At 38.0% G+C, this 21213-nt stretch overlaps 2 protein-coding genes across 3 annotated transcripts; one reads left to right on the forward strand and one right to left on the reverse strand.

Annotated features, from left to right (window-relative positions):
- Window positions 1-2429: 2429 nt before the first annotated feature.
- On the forward strand, window positions 2430-10360 carry LOC140944451 (uncharacterized). Its single transcript, XM_073393593.1, has 10 exons — window positions 2430-2469; window positions 3216-3343; window positions 3878-4070; window positions 5394-5489; window positions 5582-5725; window positions 6322-6388; window positions 6698-6750; window positions 6899-6971; window positions 10083-10132; window positions 10290-10360. The coding sequence occupies exons 1-10, from the start codon at window positions 2430-2432 to the stop codon at window positions 10358-10360; spliced, it is 915 nt and encodes a 304-aa protein (XP_073249694.1).
- A 1000-nt stretch (window positions 10361-11360) lies between these two features.
- On the reverse strand, window positions 11361-19524 carry LOC140942519 (annexin A13-like). Of its 2 annotated transcripts, none has more exons than XM_073391436.1 (6): window positions 19403-19524; window positions 16233-16409; window positions 15191-15389; window positions 14766-15080; window positions 13432-13526; window positions 11361-12391 (listed from the first exon to the last, which is right to left on the reverse strand). In XM_073391436.1, the coding sequence occupies exons 1-6, from the start codon at window positions 19442-19444 to the stop codon at window positions 12236-12238; spliced, it is 984 nt and encodes a 327-aa protein (XP_073247537.1). In that variant the 5' UTR covers window positions 19445-19524; the 3' UTR covers window positions 11361-12235. The 2 variants fall into 2 exon arrangements, with proteins under 2 accessions (XP_073247537.1, XP_073247536.1); XM_073391435.1 differs by lacking the exon at window positions 19403-19524 and adding an exon at window positions 17640-17857 and having other exon boundaries at window positions 11363-12391.
- Window positions 19525-21213: the final 1689 nt, after the last annotated feature.

The following is a 21213-nucleotide window of genomic DNA, read 5'->3' on the forward strand; positions in this document are numbered from 1 at the left end:
ACGTACAGAATACAAATTTATATATGCTAAACTTCAGTGGGGCCTTGAAAATGATGCCTAAATGCACAATTTTCCCACGACTGCCCCTCGAGAATATTACCTAACAACAAAACGTACTGTGATATAGGAGACATCACTGTTTTCAAACATTCTGTCAGGGACTCAGATTTTTTCTTTGTCCCACGCTTGTGACATGCTGATTATTTCATTTTCCCATTTGTTTCCACGAGCTTAAAATTTATCATCTTTCATTCATTCTTTTGTTAGTTCAAATGTGTAACGAGTGAAACAAAACAATCTTTTGGTTTAAGAACCAATGCGTTTTTAGTTGGCACATTAGCATCATTAGGTGACGTCAGCGTGAGTATCGCTGTATAATTTAACTGAGTTTCAGTGATAACTTTTTGTTTATAGAATATAGATTATGGATTATACCCCACATGACCAGCTGTAAGGTTGATTTTTACTGAGCCCATACTCGCATGTTTTTTCGGCAATGTGCATTCAAAGCTTTTGTAAATTTCCTCTTAAACGTGTTCATCTTTTATCGCATTTTTCTTTTTGTTCAAGACTAATGACCATAGCGAGGCGGTACCGTGCTGTGTATTGTTTTTTTGTCGTCACTCATTAGCAATAGCGATATCGACAAGTTCCAGTAAACGAAAGATTGATTTATTCTTGTTATTAGGGAGAGGTAATAGCGCTATGTGCAATCAATGAAATGATTTGCAGACTGGGTTTTGAAGCTACGCCAATATTTCAAATCCTACTCTTAGCAACCTACTCAGCTTCTCCTACGTTATGCATTAAAAATTCAAGAAGTCAAAATTCCATAAACCCCCGCAACTTAAGCGCCATCGATACAAGCGAAGGTAAGAGTTCCTTCTTTGTTTCCTTAAAGCAAAAGTAACTTAGTGATGAACTGAACTTCAATTTGTTGACGTAGGGGCATTTTCAGCTTATTTTAATTTCCTTTGCTTGCTTGAATCGGGTGTTAACCTTATCTCGGCTTTGGGATAACCATTTTTGTTAATTCTTTTGTTTGTTTCTCTAGAGTCAATTATCACTTACACGTGTATGAAAAGTCGCAAACCGGCAATCTAATGTTTGATTTTGATTCCAATACCAATTTTCACTTCACTGCGACAAAGTCGGTAAAAGTTTAGTCCAGAGATGGAGTTCATTTAAATATCCACGGTGTTCCTTCATTTTGTTTCGCAGTTAGCTAATTAGTGTCAAGCGTCACTCTTTGTGTTGGCATCCTCACTTACAAAAGACGGTAATAATTTATGCTTGTGAATTGACTGCCTCTGGATCCAGTACAAGTTTAAATTCTTTCGAAACAAATAGAGCAGACCTCTGAATGCTAAAAGGCTAAATAAACATTACTAGCGATAATCTAATGACAGCTAATGACAACAAATATTGTACTTGCTACCAATTCACTTGACGCCTTTAGTCTCCCTCATGGTAATCAATTTACGTGGACACAACTCGACCACACCAAATCATATTGAATCAGTATTATAAGGTACTCAACGATCGCTTTTGCTTGTACCCAAGAGCTAGTTCACAAGCCGACTAGTAGAAACAATGTTAGAGTACTTCTGCAGACGTATCAGACGTATATGACTGAGCACTAGTCAAATTTCTACTAGTCGTCCCATATCAAAGAACATTGTCGTACATACATAAGAAACTCACCCTAAATCCAATGCTTCAGTATTGGCGATTCTTAATGTACATTGCATTATGGTACACCTGTACGATGTAGCGGTAATGAATGACCAATATATTTACAGGGAATCCTCTTAAACTTAATGTTGTGATTCATTGTTCTTTAACCCGCCTTGGCGTTAACTGTGCAACGCGAACAACCCAAAATAACGCAACACAGCACAATTTGTAAACTGTGCAAGATACGCATATTGTTAGCATTATCATTATAAATATCACTGTTAAGATTATTATTATTATTATTATTATCATTAAGAGAACTAATATCACAAAAATGCTGGAAAATTGCTGATGGCATCGAACTACATTCCGTGACCTTGCCGGCCGGAGTGCCTTGTCGGCCTCTCCATTTCCTCTCCGTCTCTTTTCCCCTGTTTTAGCCCACGAGTCCAGTACGTTTCTTAATATCCTTTCTGACGGCAGAAGGTATACCTTCTGCATCAACTATAAGCCCCTCGCTATATGTCTAGCAACTCTTTCGCTATTTTTTCAAGCCTCTAGGGGTGATTAACATACTATTAGTTATGGTGAGTAACGCTTAAAATTCTCGCCCAAATTAAGGAGACGAGTAATTTATCACTTATGGTATTCATCGGATGTAGTCTTCATGTAAAACAAGATCATCTTCAAGATATCAAATCATGTCTTTTTCAATAAATGTTGTAAAAATTTGGAATAGTTTACGTTAGAAAATGTGTCATGAGTTCTTGCGTGAGCCGGTTTTAACACCCGGTAAGTAGCCTGACAGTTCTGGCTTGCGGTCCTGGTTCTACTGGCTAAGAAGTCCTTCAAGCTAATCCGTCCAGACCGACCACGTGCTGACAAAGGGACAGACCACCACACCGGACTCTACTTCCCCCTCGCATAATGCAGCTTAACAGCCATATTACCTTCCCAAAACTTAGTTATTAAAATATTAGATTTCAAGGAGCGAAGAGCTGGAACTCAATTGATGGTCAGATTAAAACTGTTTCTCTTTCTCAATTTAAATCTAAAACTAAAACAACAGTTTCTTTAAATTTACTAGCCTGCAAAACAGGCTTATTTTGCAGTGTGAACGATTTGGACGTTGAACTCACAGAGAGTGGGGAAAGTCAAACTCCCTTTGTTTTCCAGTTGCTTTTATGATCATGGAGATGATGATCAATGTACCTCTAGTGCGCGCTTTCGATAAAAAAAAAGGCCTGCTCTGCAGGCTGTCATTGTAGTACTTTTGGCAATTATCTTGTACTTCGTACCTTCCATCCTCCTTATTTCTTCGTTTTTTCCCTTACAAACGTGCTTGGGTGTCTGTGGGTGTGTCTGTGTGTATACATTCTTATTTGTTGCCATGTCCTCCGCCATAAACCTATTTAAATTATGTAACTAAATTTGGATTCCCGGCCTTTTTAACCTTTTAGTTAATCTAATAACTTGTAAAATAACTTTAATATCTTGCTTTCGGTACAATGAATTGTTGTTGTTGTTGTTATGAATAGTGAATGGTTTCTTTAATGTCACAGTCTCACTCGTTCTTGGCAAGTTAGAACGTGACGTCACCTATCTAGCTTTTCGGGAGAATTCACTGCAAGTCTCATCTGCTCATCGCAATAGCGCTATCGACAAAGTGACTTTGGCAGCCTTTTTATACCCTTCCGGCCTTGGCATCTGTTTATAATACACAATATGGTGCATGAGCGACAGCCTCAGCTGTGCTCAACCTTCGCATTTAGCCACTATTTTGGTACTGTGATCTTTTTCATGTACAGTGACATTCAATTTCGGGACAATTTTAAAAGTAAACCGCTCTAAAATTAGGGTGAAAATGGCAAATTTCAGGTACAGTTAAACCATAGTTGGACTGAGCATTCAGCATAGCTCATGCTCGTTAGATGTACATGCCTGGCGGGTTATCGGTATATCGCTGCTGTGGCCTACAAGAAGCATTGTGAAAGTTTTTAGGGGCCTGGCATGGTATCTCACTGGATTTTTCTCCTGGAAACACTGGAAACAAAGAGCAGAAATCAGAATCTGGCTAGTCTAATACCTCTCTTTAAGATGACACTATTTCATTGTGTCTCCCCTGATAATTAATTTGTTACTTCCAGTTACATAATTGAATGTCATGTTTGATTAACGCTTTGAAACTTGATTATCTTAGGAAAAAAACAGATGCCAGAGCCGCAAGGGTATAAAAACGCTGCCAAAGTCACTTTGTCGATTCCCCTGTGAGAAGGATGATGAATGTGTGAAGTATGGGTGGCTCGGTTCATGCTGTCCAGCTATACCTGGAAGCAGCTGTAAGAGGGAATGTCTGATCACTGAGGATGCAGAGTTAAACTTGACATCAAAAAGTAAACACAAGTTCTGAATACATCACGGCATAGACAGCTAATGCCAAGGATTTTTGTACTATTAGTCAAATGCGCCCTGAAAAAAAATAATTGGTATTCAACGTGAACATTACCCCTGCCTGCCCTTCAGTGTTAAGTTATAATCCATATTTACCGTATTTATTCGAATAAACGCCCAACCTCGAATTAGCGTCCACCTCGAATAAGCGCCCATCCTAAAGGCAGAAAAAGTCATTAGGCGCCGAGCCTCAAATAAGCGTCCACCCCTACCCCACCCCACCTCCCTGCCACTCCCACTCAAACTCAAATAAGCGTCCACTCCCTCTCCCCTACCACCAAAAAAGGAATAAGTACTAAGTTGAGACTTCCCCGAAGACGGAGTTTTCTTAAGAGTGTTTTGTAGGAACCTTGCTTTGTTACATCTTCGCGTTTTGTTGATACCATTTACTGTTTTCTTGCTAAATAAACATACTACACTTGTTGAAAATGGTGAAAATTTAATAAGCGCCCAGCCTCGAATAAGCGCCCACTCTCAAGGTCCAAAAATTTAATAAGCGCCCAGGACGGTTAATCGAATAAATACGGTATATCTTTTAAATGAAGATTGTTTACACCCGACAGTTCGGATACGTCTCATTTATTGTTTGTCTCAAGATAATGAACCTTTCGTCCGCTTATTACTGTTCTGCATCAGTAGCCAGATGGTGTCGATTTGGTTTGCGTTACTCCTTACACTGTGGTTGTTAGGCATGTCGGTGCAATTTAGAACCTTATTCGTTTCTGATGGATTTCGATGTAAGTCTGAGAAGATGTTCCGTCAGTGGATGCGCTGTAGTACCTAAGCTTTAAACGGTGCGACTCAGCACTGACTCATTGCTGGGTTCGGATTCCAGGAGGACCAAGGATCTGGAGGCCGCCGCCGGACCCCTTAAATACACGCGGCATGAGACTAGAGGACTGTTGCCTCTGGAGTAACGCATACAACGATGTACGAACTTTTAAAGTTTAATAGAAAATAACACGTGTAACCAGGAAGGGTGTAAAATGAAATGTTTAAATTGTGTGCACAAGTTTGGACCCTACGAGAGGAGATCTCAGGATCCACCCTTTCAACTGAATCTGTAGCTTTCAAACTATATTTCCAAATGTAATGTAAGAGTTTGAAAAGGTCTGAAATAGAGTACTTGAGAGCCATTAAGTTGCCCGAGTTGGTTACAGTATCACAGTATAGAGACAGTTGACAGCTGAAGTCCAGTACATTCTGTAGGTAGGCATCGCATAGTCTACTTCATAATTCTGATGCTTTCTTTTATTTTCCTCAAGCCTGCATAGATGCTGAGACCAGAAAAAGATACACTGTAGGAGAGACATATATCAAAGAAGATAAATGCTGTACATGTCGTTTTGGTGGAACAGACTGTAAACGTGTCGAGTTTTGTCGTCTTGGTAACTCATTAACTTTATTACTTTCTGCTCTTCTCATTGCAGTTTGATGATTTTTTTGATTCCAGTTTATTCCATTAGATACTGTGATTATGTGCGAGGGAGTTTCTACGAAAACAATAAATTTCAAAATAGTGCTCCATATGACATTTTAAAGGGGCTGTATCACGAGGATCTTGCTATTCTAGATCAACTCTGTGCTGAATTCATTAGTTAGTGCTTTACCCATACAAAAAAAATGCTCCCCTAAGGTTATGTAGAAGATATCAATCAAAAATGATCAGGGAGCCCTAGCCATAATTTTTCTGGCAATTTTTGCAAGTACAACATTTAAACGTTTTAATTTCTTTCAAGTTTCAATCCATGTCCATGCTTGCCACTCGTTGCAACAGACGACTGAAAACAGTTTCAATGCTTAAATACAGCCTTAAATAACAAGCCTAAACCATTATTTTGTGGAATTTAATCGATGCGAAAAAAAATTTGGGGGGTTTTGAAAAGATAGCAAATAGCGTGACATAGCCCCAGTTAACTTTGAGTGACGTACAAACTTGGCCTCAACTTCTTCTCGGTGGTTGATTAAATGTTAAATTAATTAATTAATTGGTTGTATTGAGTATTTTGCTTTTATTACAGCCAACGTACAAAACTTAGTCATTGGCTATTTGTACTTTTAAATTTTTGGTATGGATTTTATAAATTAGTTAGATTATCCCATCGGTTAGCATTCGACATTTACGGTTAGTATGTATTTGCTGGAACAAGTGCTATGAGTTTAAGATAAGCTGATCTCAAACTATATCTACAGGCTGTAAAAAGAACTCCAGATATTACAGAAATGGTGAATTTATCCCTTCAAGATCCTGCTACAACTGGTGAGAAACTGCCAAATTATATTAAAAAAACAACTCATATCAATTCAGCTAATCAGGGTGTGTTTGAGTATCGCAATAAAGGACAGCGCATACACTTGCAAAAATGGCTTAGCTAAATTAGTACTCTTTCAGGGAGAAAAAGAAGGGCGACAGCAAGTGAGACTTGGCAGGGGAGAAACAAATGGAACTAAAAAGTTGAAATATATTCTCGGCATATTAATATAGGACCCGGCCCTCACTAGGTACTAATGCCATGTAAGCAATTTGCTCAACAATATCTCACCAATTTCACATTACTGTTTTGAACAGTTCATGCCACAACGGCTCTGTAGCTTGTTTCTTTGATGTCAGCTGTCTTCAGGGTAAGTAATTACATAAAAAATCTTATTTCCAGGGGGGGAGGGGGTCCTTCTTTGAAGAAAGTGAGCTTTGTAGTCGATATTCAGCTACACAACTGAGGCAGTTTGACCGTAAGATTAATCTAAACGATAATTTGTTTATAACGTTCAGGGAAGTGTAGTTTTGGGGGAAGGATATACGATGAAGGAGATGTGCTACACCTAAAAAAGAGCTGCAAAGATTGGTAAGACTGGATTTCATTTTTATACAACCCTTGCTAACTTACGAGGCATTATTTACTTCGTCATTCACAGATACTTCCGCTCATTTCCGTTTAGGTTGGAGTTCCTTCCTTTTACACGGAAAATGGGAAAAAAAATAGAGGGGAACTATGAACTGCCTTCACTTCAGAAAACTTAAATTATGATTTTCATTGGAATACAACGTTCCTCCCCTTTAATGCCCCTTTCCAAGGGATCCATCGGAGAAATGTCCCAGTCCTTACTCAACAAGCTGATTTAATAAATACACACTCCGTGTTTAATATGGAGGGTTCCGGGGTAACAGACAACAACGTAATGATGAAAATTTGTGCAATGTAACCACGTGTTTTCGAAACCTGATTCCTTGCACGTTTGTCATTTGGAAGTGTGCTCGTGGAATCTTAGTGGAGTGGAACTCGTCAACACAGTCGGTAAGTTTTCTGACTTGTATTTCGGCCTTTTCCTCACGAACTTTTGAACATTGAACTTATTGTAGCATGTATTTTGATTCTAGAAAACCTAACTCGTCGTGCGTAGGATAATCGAACTTAAATTTGGACCTACTTCATCGTGAATTTGTACGTTTGACATGTGTTTGAGCTTGACTTTGTTGACTTAGCCGGCGAAAACATCCGTTTATCCTCGCTCTTCGCCGCTGGGGACGTTTCGCGAGGAGGAGCGTCTGCGACTCATACTGATGACCTAAAATCTGTCCGGAATCCGGTCAGAAGCGCTGATTGGTCCGCGCGAAACGTCCCCAGCGGCGAAGAGCGAGGAGAAACGGACGTTATTGCAGGCTATTGTTGACTCGGCTGTGGATCTATTTGTCTTTTGAAACCTGGAATGTTTATGGAATACGCGAAGTTCGAGTTTTCGACTTTGGACCGCAACAATTTGCAAAAGTTTAGCAGTTTTCAAAGATCAGGTTATGATTTCCCCGTTCGTTGTTAATATATTACCTAAAACCTGAAAGTGTATATTCAAGAGGTTACGAAAAAAGGTCTAAAGCTTTGAAAAGTGAAATAAACTACAGGATCGGTCATTGCCATTAGCCTACTCAGAAGTTCATTGTTTAGGTGTTTCGATACAGTTTTTCAGAGGCCATACCGATATTTTTCAATCGCCTTAAAAGTGTTTTTTTCCTTGTCTGATCGCTATAAAATAAAAAATGTAGTTTTAAGTAAAATCGATATTACGATGACACAGGAGCCAATGACAACAATAAACAAAAAACTTTGAAATTGATAAAAGCCGAATTTTGTGTGATCTAGACCTGCTACTGAAAATCCAACACTAGGAACTTAAAGTTTGGTGTTTAGCAAACAATCTTCGTAAGAAGTAAAAAATAATGTGCGCTATACATACCTCCATGACTAGTGCATTTTAGTTTGAATTTATCGCATCTTTTGAATGTAAAACATTGACAATACTCACACTAGTCATGGATACACCTATTTCAATTAAGGTTGCTTCAGAGAAGAATGATGCATGATCCAGGTTTCATAGCCCGCGATGCATTACTGTAGCAAGTCTAGTAAGTTTTGCACCCGCAACGAGCAGCAAATGCTGCTGACGCTATGCTATGTCAGCAGAACGTTAAGACGATGTATTTCAAAATACTGAATCCTAGGCTTTTTAATTTAGACAGTGATTTGAGGTTACGTTTTTCTCTGTGGTAATATGCATGCAAATGCTGCAAATTTTCAACGAGTTTGCTTGGCTCATGCACGTGGGAATTTTGGATGGAGTTAAAACATGCAATTCAAATTCAAGGAATTTGTTCATGAACTACAATAAATAAAAAGGAAATTCTTCAGCTCGCTCACGCTTAAAAATATTAGCAGCCATTTGACTTGAAAGCTCTCTTGAACGCCTTTTCAAAAATGGTCTCCATTAATTCAATGAACTTAACTTCCCGCTACAAAAGGGTTTACCACAGTGCACTGCAGGCTATGAAACATGGTTCGCGGGAGCAACCTTAATTGAAATAGGTGTATATGTATTGTCCGGAGTAATTTGGAAAAAATTAGCATAACGTCAAAACAGTGAATGCTGTAGTGCGGATTTTTGACCGCTTCGTAGGATAGGTTTGTCTTGAAATTTCAAGGTGTTGCAGTGAATCAATCTTAATGAAAGTTTCAGACATTATTATACAGATTATGAAGATTATCAATATGTGAAGAGATTGTAAAAAAATTCGTTCTAGTCGTTTCAAAGATGTACAAAAAAGCGTTAAAAGTTCAAATTTTGAATGAAGTTGCACCTAGACAGGTGGTGAGAAAACGGGTTAGTTTTTGGGATAAGATCGCAAGAACGAAAATACACCAAAACTTCCTAGCATCGAAATATGATATTAAACAGCATTCTGACCCTAAATAATAATATGAGTCATTTATAACGCTTTTATTAAATTACTAACCAACTAGCCTGCGAAAGCATCCGTTTCTCCTCGCTCTTCGTCGCTGAGGACGTTTCGCACGAAGGAACGTCTGCGACTCAGCGACAGAAATTCCATACTGGTGACGTAAAATCTGTCCGGAATCCGGTCAGAAGCGCTTGTCGGTCGACGGAGTAGTTACAGCGGGGAGATTTTTCTCTCTCCCCGCTGTGTGTCGCCTTTTCTCGCGTGGGGTGATTTTCACGCCCGCTCGCGTTTCGCTCGCTCTACTATCCCTGAGGAAAAATGGGGGACTACTCGTAGTCTAATTGTTTACGAATGACAGACAAAAGACAAAAGCTACTAAGGTCAAATGTAAAAGTGAAGAATCTCTAACAAAACAGTCAATATTTGTGGAATATAGTCTTCTCTAGAAGAAGCATTTGAGTTTTACTGGAGCTCGTTAGCAGATGAACACAACACGTTACCAAAATCGACCAGAAGACACGTAAAATTGGACAAATTTGTATTTGGAACCCCATGAGTACTAGATTTATTATGTAAATATTGGATTGCCAACCCTAACAGTATGGAATTTCTGCCGCTGAGTCGCAGACGTTCCTCCTCGCGAAACGTCCCATGCAGCGAATAGCGAGGAGAAACGGATGTTTTTGAAGGCTACTAACCAACACCCCGAATAATTTGCTTTTCGCAGTGTTTGTACTTCTGGAAGATGGAATTGCATGATGTTGATATGCAGCGCGGGTACGTGTCAATAAGCTAGAAAACTATAAGTCAACATGTACAGGCCTTTTTTGACCTTGTGTTGTTTATGCAGGTATTTATGTTACCATCTACCCACTGATTGATTATCTTCTTACATATACAGCAACCCTTTCTTAAACGTTTGTCATATTTGCAGCTAGACTTGTCTTTCCCCATCAGGCTTCTCAGCCAAAGGCTATGCCAAGCTCAGAAGACGAAGCCGCTTAGCCTATTAGAGCATATTAGAGGGTCTCAATGGGGTTTAACCGTCAGCCGTCAAACGGCCGAAAATTTCACCATAAACCGTCAAAAATGCAGATTAATATTAACCGTCAAAGGTTTCAAGGTATTTCAATCTCACTATTTTAGCTGATCTTTACGGACTTCTGGCTCGGCTCATGAAGAATATCTAAAATGAGCGGAAACACGAGTTACTACGTTCTCTAGACATTACAAGACCTTACAACTTGCCTATATCTCAAAATACTTCGAAATTTTATATGCGAAAGGCTACTCCCCCATAAAAGTGATCTTTTAGGGGTTTAAATTTGTGGATTCGTACCGCTTAGGGTGCTAAAACCTAAGGTATCCGCTGCCGGAGATGATACGCTTTATTAGGATAAAGATTTATGACAATACTTTCCACAATTCCTTGAGAAGAAAGGGTTCGAAAGTTATCTTTATTACTATGAAAATTTGCAAGTGCAAGTTATATAGTATTGAATTGGTACCTTTTAGGGGTGGAAATGAATTTGGACATTCCCATTAAACAAGATTCTGGTACCATTTAGGGGTGTTCTCGAAAATTTCCGACGAGCACCCCCGTCACTTTTATAGGGGAGTACCCCCCCCCCCCCCCGGGGAGAAAAACTTGAAAACACAACAGTTAATATTAGTATATGCAGAAGTTAAACTTAAACTCCTGGACTTAATTTCCACTAAATAACCGTCAGCCATCAACAGCTCTAATATTTAACCGTCAACCGTCACAATTGGAAAAAAAACCTCTCATTGCCCTATGCATTTTTTTTTGCTCGGTGTCATAAATGGTTTAAAACTTAAACTCTTAGGAATTTTTATCCCAGGCCGGTTTTTTGTAATTAAAATGTTCAACCTGATGAGTATTTTCATCTCCATTTTTAAATTTTCTTTTACAGTCAAGTCCAAAGCAAACTTGTCAGTATTACACCAGGATATCAGATCTTACCTGACACGTGTAGCCGTCCTCACTCCATTATTATGGATTTGTTCTTTTGGTTGATTTGTAAACCAGTTCTAGTTGTGAATAACTGAATGTTTAAAGTATTGAAAACATTTAACGAGGAGGTGCCACTCAATAGATCTGGATAACTCCAAATCAGGAACACCGCCTTGGTACCCGGCCTTTCAAGAGGCTGCAGGCATCAACACAACAACCTCATGAAGACAAAGAACTACAAGTGACAAACTACAATGAGAGTTACTACAGGATATTTTATTTATGTTTTAGTGGATTCGAACTATTTTAATGCATTTTAGTGCACTTATTTCATCACAGCATTCTGTTGGTGTTTGTAACAGGATCTATCTTTTCTCTGTTATTTTTTTTAGAATTCATATTAATTTTTTTTATATATTTTCTTTCAAAAGAAAGATACCGCTTACCGCTGCTTAGACGATAAAGATAGTGTCCATATTTTTAGCTCGGATTCATCAAGACCACAAATTTGCTGATAATTTTCCACCTATAGTTTATCATAAAGACCATAGAATCATTATGACATTAAATGTTAATAAATACATGACGTGGAAAGAGTGTTTCAATCACCTGTTGATGATATACATTGGTTTCCTCCCATTAAATATACATAGACTCTTTTTTACTCCAAACGCCCAGGATCTTGTTAAACCAAGATGTATGCTAGTAACTCACTTGTGACTTTAAGAAGCCATTGCTATGTCCTAATAACAGAGCGCTGTTTCTAAGTTTACTTCTATTTGTCATAACTTCGTGGGCTTTCACTGAATAAATAAGAACCCTGAGCTGATAACTTTCCTGGTACTTGCAATCTTGAGTACTCCGTTTTTGGTGACTACCTTATAACCAGGAAGATGCCTTAGATTTCACCTCTTTTTTGCCGACTCGCTGTACTGGCCTCGTAACTCTAGAATCACTGTTAACAGGTTTGCATAGTTCCGGCCACACTGTTTCTTAATTGCCTCATGGAGTTGTGTCGAGTACCATCTCAAGTACTCTTTCTTGATGTAATAAAGGTCAATCTGTAAAAAAGATAAAGAAAGACAGTCGCGCCAGCGTGTTCAGGTGGCGAGCTTGATTCTTTGTTCTTATTGCATGTTGAATGATTTCTATTCAAAATCAAGTATACTTATTTCAAGAGGGGCCTGTCTTGTATTGCAAATCTCGATTGTATTGAAGTAAGCAAAGTAACATTTCAAAGCAAACAATGAAAAAAAAAAAAATTCATGCATTTGATATAACATGCTTTAAATGAATTCCAGACAAGCGTTTATTATACTAAATTACAACGACCTATTTATCGATCATTGAAGGGTTGAATTTCTCTGTTCCTATCGATACCCTTGACACGCTTCTTCCTTCCCTCATATGCTTTTGTTAGTGATAGAGAATCAATCAAAAAGGGATTCAAACGTCATTAGCTATTCCATTTTTTTAAGACATGCTCAATTTTCTTTTAATGAGCCCATAGGATATTTGCTAAGCTAATTCTGTGGGGATGGTGCAGATTATTTGTTTTGCCTCTAATGTAGGGTGGATGCAATTATAAGTTCCTTAATGTAAAATCAAGAAAAATTAAACTGAGGAACGTTATTCGACGTTTCGATGTTTCTAACATCATTATCGGGCGGATGAAAACGTTAAGGGTCAAAGTTGTTGAAAGAGTTCAAGTTTGATTACTGAATAAGATTACATTCGTGCATGCCTGATTATTACGCATATGTCCTAATAGAAAAGCTTCGCGCGAATAGAGTCTGATTGCACGTTTAATGATGGTTTGAGTTCCTGTATAAACAGCAATTCGTAGACAAGGCATTCAAATAGATTTCTACACCTTTTAAGGACCGAAAAAATAAAATTCAACCCTTTTAACAATTTTGAGTCTTAACGGTTTTCATTCTTAATATGATGTATTGGAACAACGTTCCTCAGTTTAATTTTTCTTGTTAAATGCTTTAACAAGCAACTGACTATCCGATTGCTCTGGCTTTTCCTTGTTTATTTGCCAGTATGTGCATATCAGAGCGGTGGATCCAGTTCCACCCCTTACTATGTTACTTACCTCTGATCTGGAAACCAGCAACCTAAGCAGCTGTGCTTCGTTGGCATTTTTTATCTTCTTAGCAAAATACAATGGAGGGTTTTCGATATGCAATACTAAAAGATAAACGAGCAAAAACAAAAGGTTTCATGTTTAGTGGTAAACGAGGTTATTTTTTAGGGCGAAATCTGGAATATAACTAGTAATAACCAAAGGTTACGAAGTGCGCAGGCGACAACGATCGAAGATCAAAACGCTTTTTCTCAAACGCTGTGTTTACTTAAGTTTACGTGATAGATAATCAAAACACGCGCGATTAAATTACAAGTGATAGAAGGTCCAAACGCGCGTGATCACAGATTGTGTTCGATGCATTCCATTCATTCTTAGTGGAAGTCCAAACTGGCTAAATACGTGGGGAGCATGCGTAATAACAACCTGGAGTTTAGGATTGCGGGCTCCTCTTGTCGCCCGCAATTATGGCACCTTCCTTGGTCTTCAAAATTCGTTATTGCAAGGTACTAACTGAGCTAAATACCATCATTGTTTTGATATTCATTCAATATATCTCTAAGTTCAAATCATGCCGTGAACCTAGGCCTGTATCGACATTTGCCTGTTCCTCGGCAGTTAATACAGAAGATGAAAGGATGCAAGTTTTATATTCTATCAGATATTCTTCCATGGCAATTTTCAGTCGTTGATTTATATTTTTGTTAGTTTGTCTATTTTTTTTTACTATGTTTTTGAAGCAGTACTTCGGCTATTCGTCTTCACATAAACTGTGAAATGTTTAGCCATTTTCACCAGCTCTATTATTCACTGCCAAAAACAGATGGTCCACCGGGTCGCGCGTCCCTTGTAATTTTCTCTCGATATCATTACTATGTCTAGGTATGGTTTCAATTGTATTGATACCAACAAACATCTTCCAAGTTTGGTCAATGCCTACTGGTTATAAAGAATTCGCCAGGCAATTTGAGATAATCCAGAAAGGAGAAATATTTTGAATGAATAATAAATGCAATCATTTCTCCTGGCCGTGGGCAGTTATGAAAAAGCACAACCAAGAGCTGTTTCAAGGAAATTAGGATAGAATATATTCGATTGGAACAAGAATTGACCAATGAAATTCATTCTGGGAATCCTTAGTTTACCAAGTCACTCAGTTCTGACCATTGCAACATCGCATCTTGCTCTACGCGCCAAATGATATTCACTTGGATTTAGCGTTTCAGCGGGAAAGTGTTTTTATTAATACTTGGAGTATCTTTACGTTGTTAATCCTACGCACCCTAAAACGGAAAAAGGAACAAATACAATTCAGCATACAGTATGCGGTTATCTCAACTTACCACAATCTTTCAAGATGCTTTGCGCACGTTGTGATAGCGTGCGATAATTGTCTTCGATAAATTGGTCCAAGCTGACTCGGTAGAGTTCTTGAAATGCATCTAAGGTTTCTCTCAACTGATTTCTTGAAAGAGGTTCGCATAGAAGAGAAAGGAGATCATGGTCTTTATGAAGCTGTGTTGCTCTTTCCTTTGCAGCCATTTTGTCCGCTCTTTTGTTGATGAATGGTCGATCGGTGTTCAGTAAGGAACCTAGAATGTCCTGGACGTCTTTATTAGGCATCTTAAGCAGTTCATCCTGTACCTTTTTATTGTACGCTGAAAATTTCAATAGAATAACTCTCAAAAAACTGAAGTGTTTCGAAAATTTACAGTAATCGGCTGCAGGCAGGAGTGCACCCTTTTCATTGGCCCCGCAGGCCTCTTACCTGTTAAATACTCTTCCTCAATATCCACTAAGATTTCACTTCTACTTGATAGCATTATGGTCTCAACGGTGTCGTAATCTTGGTCTTGAAATGCTTTATTTAATGACTGGACATCATAAGTGACTGGCGAGCACAGTAAGGCCGATACCACTTGTTCAGTCACTCCACTCAGCTCTGATTCAATCACGTTTGTGAAATCCTGTACACATACAGAGATGACACGTTAAGTAAGAAGCACTTAAGGTAGTGTTTTGAGTCATCCATTGATAAATGTCTTTCAAAAATTCCAGAATTTTTGAGTGTACCTGCAGTACCAGAACAAGTGGGCAAGGGTCCTCATTAGATTCCCCGCAGATAGAACAGGACACTGCTGTAACATCGTATTTTGCCCTTTTCTCTTGTCATGTTAATGTACTGTAAATCCTCTATTAAGCCCCCCTCTCTAATAAGCCCCCCCTTTTCAGAGGAGGAAAGTTAACAAGCCCTCTGGGGGGCTTAATAGAGGATTTACGGTAAGTTGTTTCTATTTCCCCTCCATATAAATGTAAGTATTGTCATAATTGTAATCAAATAAATGTTATTAAAAAAAAGAAGAAGTAGTTTAATTTGTACATGGTAGCAAAGCAATAACAACAAAAAACAGAAATAAAAGAGAACAGAATTTTGAAATGCTAAACTTATTCTGTGATTCCTTTTGATCAACGATGCTTTTAAACCAACGCTTTTTAGCCAAAAGTACCATTTGCCTGCAAAAATGGTGATGGCGATCAGGTTCTAAATCATCGTTTTCACTATGATTAAAATCATTCGATGCATCCCTGCAGTAGCCTGCGTAGCAGGCGCTTGAAAATTGTGTGTGCAAGAAAGAACGGGGCCGCACACTAAGGGAGTGACGCAGCCGTTGCCCGCCCCGTTCTTTCTTGCGCCCATTACTTTCAAGATATGCTGGCTACCCTTGATGTATCAATATTTATATTCACTAGGGTAACAAAACTAGGGTAGGGTCACTAGGGTAACATTTCGTATACGTGGTTTTGCTTACCTCGTTAAAACGATCTTTGTAAGCCTTCAACAGTCTCTTCCTTCCCTTGTTAGTACACTTAGCCAGTATTCGAACAATACACGTTTCATCAGTGCCCAGTCCCTTAACTGCGTCGTGCAGTCTACCAGCTTCTTTGTCCATGTTAAGATTTTTCGTTCTTGTCGGGCTCAAACCACCCTGTAGAGACAGCAAAATCATGAGACAGAAACCAGAATTGGAATAGTTCTTGTTTCATTGATTTCTGCGATAAATGAATCATCTTTTAATACATAAAATTATTTCTCTTATTTTTTGAATAAGTAATTATTGCAATGGATTGATTAGGTGAATACATAAATGAGTTCATTTACCCTCATAACTGATAAAGATAATGATAAAGACGCGATGGAAAAGTCGTGAGGTTCTCAAATCTATTATTTAGGTAATTTTAAGAACACACTCAGATTGTTAAAAAATATGCAGCTGGAGCCCGTCACTATGTTCCTCTATACACGAAATTTCCCCCCTTGTTTCCAATTCTCAATTACCAGAGAAAAAATTGATGCAAACAAAAAAAAGTACGGATGGCTATTAAAAACTGACTAAAGTAAAACATTCACAGGAAAAAAAAAAATCAAAATAAGTGTCGCACCAGTGACCATAGCAAATAAAATTGTAATGTGGATTTTTAGAAAAAGTAGAGTGTGGTACATTAAAGAGCGCCTTCAAATATAAAACCTGTGGACTGATGTGAGCGGCTTATAGAAGTAGCGAAAAAGGCCAGTTAAGGAGTGGTAATATATTGTCACACTGACTGACTGCCACGACATGACACGTAGCGTAGCTCAGCGTGCCACTGACAGAACAAACATCCGCCAAATTCACTCCATTTCCGCCACTAGCAGAGACATTATATCATATTTTTTCTAGCTATAAAGTGCTGCCCTTTCTTTAGTTGTAGTTCTTCAGTATAAAGACGAAACTGAAGTGGACGAATGGGCCCAGATGTCAACACGCTGAAATACTCAGCGAGTGCATTTGATTGATGCCATTTCGCCGGGATAAGAACATGCAAAAGTTATATTGAAAATCTCTTATACGGTGATTTAAATGCTACGTACTTCGAAGTATTTTATTTCAAGCAGATTTCGTGATATAGCAATGAAGTGAAAGCCAAAATAAGTGATTTTTAGGGTTTATTCTATTTATTCTTATTCTGGAATACTGTGCAGACGGCCGGCTCACCTTTTGCAGTTCATCGAGTGTAACAGTTCATAAGGAAGGTCTTAAATTTGTTTTTTAAGTGAAGTTAGCCTAGAAGCGACCAAATGTAATTTTTAAAGGTTTCATCATAACACAGCCACTGAAAAAAAATCTTGGGAATTATTGAAAAGTAATATTTAAACAAAGAAGAAATGACTGACTTACGTTCAACACCGATTTGGGTTTAGAAGATGATGCACAACCCATTGATTAGTGGTTTCAGTGTTAGTGTTGCCTTACTTTACGCAGCGCATTAGCAGCTCAATATTCAGTGAAAAGGCAAACAGGATAACAGAGCTCGCCATTACAAGGGTTTCAGACGCACAGACTCGGCTTAAAGTTCTTGTATGAAACAAATGCTTTCTCGAGCGTGAATAATTCGTAGCCAATTGTCCAAACTAAAATAGTGCATTTGCATCATTTGGAGGCTTTTACAAAAATAGCCTCATGTTAAGTCATGTGGACATTCCTTTTTTATTAGTTGTGCATTAACTTATAAGAATAAAAGAAATGCCGGACCTCTAGAGTATATCACATGGTGTGAAATGGGCCACCAAAAAAGCCAATTTAATATTTATCGTTCATTTCAATCATTTTGGAAAGAACATTAACAGTATGTAACGCATGCGAAGTAGATGTGTTGGCGTCACTTCCGTTCTTTTTGTTCAGTTGTAGACAACTATCAAAATCTTTGTAATGGAAAAGATCTATAAATATACTATCAGCCAACAGATAAAAAAACAAGACAGTGTCATTGTCATTAGAAACAGCATTTTTTTTAGCGCTTAGGGAGTTAGTCGTCATGTAGCGATTGAAAGCCGACAAAGCAGTTTAAATTCACGCCTTTCGTGGTCAGTTACTCTAAGCATCGTGACAAGGAGAAAACAACTTTCGGTAAGGAGCCCTGCCCAAATAATTATCTGGAGAGATGACAAAACCGAATGACGCCTTTTAGTCTTTATGGTCAATGATTTTTCCGCCAAGTGAATCACTTCCATCTGAAAATGACTGACACACCGGTGGCTCAAAGAATAGCTCAACATTTTACAGATTTTAATTGACTGCAATTTATTTCCAAATTGGCTTTAAGAGGCTGTAAACGAGGCTGTTCTGATGGCAAAAAATGTTAAATTTTAAGTTTTCTCGGAGACCGAGCAAGAGAATGGTCAAAAATGCCACATGCCGTATATGCTAACGGTCTTCTAATTCCGTCGCCTCCAAAGAGAAAAAAATCCACGGCAGCTGTAGATATCCTAAACTCCTGCGTTTACTAGTAACTAAAAAATAATGGATAAAATACAATTTTTAAAGTAACATAAACAATATTTGAAGGGGTCTGTCTATTAAATATACTGCGTGCCGCAAGCAGATTATTCCGTTTAATATATGCGATAGTTTCAATTTACAGTTAAGTTGTAAAATTGTTAGTGAAATTTCGAATCAAATTTTTAAGCAGATTTTGAAAATATGAAGATCGAGCAATCAAACGTTGGCAAGACTGAATAATTTTTTTTTTGGTTCTCTGCAGATATAACAAAATTTTTGTGTTACCAAGTAATATGAGTTAATTATTGAAAGATTGAAGACAAACCAGTTTGCATAACAATGATTACAATGAATCACTATGATAGCGAACTTGCACTTTGAAACGGTTGCTATGATAAAGTTAGTCCACAAACAATGAAAAGAATATACAAAAAGGGCAAAATTTAACAATTTCAAAATAGTTTTCGGCAATTGGAATTTTACTCTTTAAAAAATGTTTCCCCAAGAGAAAAATGTATTCTGACAACTTAAAATAAAAATTAGGAAACCAACTTACTTGCAAATGATTCAACGACAATAAAAACTTATTTCGGCTAAGTTATTTTTATAGATGCTTGACTTTTACTAAAAATGAAAAGAAAAAAAAAAAAAAACTGACTCACGCATAAATCAGAAGTAGATTTTGAAGACGCAGCACAACCCATTGAAGATTTTGAAGACGTAGTGCAGACGCAACAGATGCATCACAGTCCACCACGAACAAGCAGTGTCAATGAAGGCAAGCGGTTTGATAACCAGATACAGTACACTAAAGAGTAAGCAAATTTTAAAACACAATGGCGTAGGAGGGTGGTAACGGTAACGCCCTTTCTCGTGGCCAGTGAGGTGATGTGATATTGATGTAAGCGACAGCTAATAAGCATTATTTACGTCATGTAGTGCCACTGACACGTCAAAAGTGTCACAAGTGGTAAAAGTGCACAAGGAAGACACTGCTATCTTTCCAAAATGATTTCCGGTTTTACACACGGATTTATTTAAAATGGAACAAAACGTCCTTTGACTAATAGAAGCAAAACCACAAAGCATCAGCTAAGTGAATTTTAGGAGGGGCCCGTTATGCCTGCTGGTCCCGCGGCAACGGTCCTACTCGCAATTCGATCACCAAATTACGCAATTTACAAATTATATTAAATCAGGGTATAAAAGAATCGGCGCACTTTTGGTTCCTCTGTTTTTTGGCATTGCACTGGCTAAGGATCAAGACTATACAGTAGGTAACCCTACCCCACACACTTCAATTTTTTTTTTCAACTATTCTATTTCATCACTTTTTACTCGTCACTATTACTCTTCTCTTTCGGTAAGCATCAGTTTGCCGTTTTTCACGTAGTGTCGTGATAAATAAGATATGGTATTTGTGAAGCGTTAACCGTAAATAACCGCTACGTAGGCGCTGCCGGCACCGTAGCGTCAACAAGGACATAATTACGTGACATTACTCAAGTGGTCTCTCGTGAAAACTTATCTGTTACGTACCAGACCCTACCAAGAACCCATTACTCCTGCGTTAACTTTGTACTGAACTTGAGAGAGAAAAATTTTTAAAAAGGATGTCAACGATAATTTAAGAATGTAAATTGCAGGCGAAGTCAAGAGTTACCTACAGTTGACTGACTCCCGATAACTTGAACCTTCGAAAACTCGAAACTCCCGCTAACTCGAAGTAATTTTTGTTTCCCCGAGATCATTTCTATATAATTTTACCCTCAATAACTCGAACTGGCCATGTTTTAAGCACCGCGTGACAAATCGAAAACAAAAACAGTGTACTTAAGTCCGAAACATTGAATTTATTTCAAAACGACACTTTTTTTGTCGCTCCATTTCAAATTCAGTGTCCATCCGTGTATATTAATCAAGCTTTGTTGCCTCATTCTTTTTTCAAAATATCAATCTAAATCATGTCTAATGATTTTCGGTTATTTGCCTGGAACTCCAGTAAACTCGAACTTTTTTCGATTTCCTAAGAAGGTTCGAGTTATCGGGAGTCGACTGTACTATAATATTATATTATTTTTTATCCAGTCGGTCCATTGGCGGCTGACCTGTGAGCATTCAAATGAAAGAGCGTTGCTTTCCTATTTATATAACTACAATATTGTTTAATATGCTACACAATGTGGTTGTTTCTTTAATCGATTCTAATAACCAATAAAAAACTCGATCCTAGTTGTAGTGGCAGTGTTTAGCTTACAATATCATGTAAGAATAAACCTTCAACCAGAAATACAAAATTATCATGTGTAACTTTCAGTTTGAGGACTTATAATCTATGTGTGGCAGAGCGTGTTAATAACTATCTCACTGATATTCCAATCATGTACAAAGAGAGATGTCGACAGTAGCAATTGAAAATCGACGAGAAATACTGCTGATTGTTGTCAAATCGTCAGATATCCGGATCAGATAG

The sequence above is a fragment of the Porites lutea genome, chromosome 7, assembly GCF_958299795.1.
Source record: "Porites lutea chromosome 7, jaPorLute2.1, whole genome shotgun sequence".
Taxonomy (NCBI): Eukaryota; Metazoa; Cnidaria; class Anthozoa; order Scleractinia; family Poritidae; genus Porites; species Porites lutea.

What these genes read in the sequence shown, in the direction of transcription:
- LOC140944451 (XM_073393593.1), top strand. Translation starts at nt 2,430, where the DNA reads ATGTGTCATGAGTTCTTGCGTGAGCCGGTTTTAACACCCG. An exon ending in ACTCTGTGCTGAATTCATTA is followed by an intron (nt 5,726 to 6,321) that starts GTTAGTGCTTTA and finishes CTATATCTACAG; the next exon opens with GCTGTAAAAAGAACTCCAGA. An exon ending in TCAAGATCCTGCTACAACTG is followed by an intron (nt 6,389 to 6,697) that starts GTGAGAAACTGC and finishes TGTTTTGAACAG; the next exon opens with TTCATGCCACAACGGCTCTG.
- LOC140942519 (XM_073391436.1), bottom strand. Translation starts at nt 19,444, where the DNA reads ATGGGTTGTGCTGCGTCTTCAAAATCTACTTCTGATTTATGC. An exon ending in AATCTACTTCTGATTTATGC is followed by an intron (nt 16,410 to 19,402) that starts GTGAGTCAGTTT and finishes CTGTCTCTACAG; the next exon opens with GGTGGTTTGAGCCCGACAAG. An exon ending in TGCTGGTTTCCAGATCAGAG is followed by an intron (nt 12,392 to 13,431) that starts GTAAGTAACATA and finishes TCTTTTTTACAG; the next exon opens with ATTGACCTTTATTACATCAA.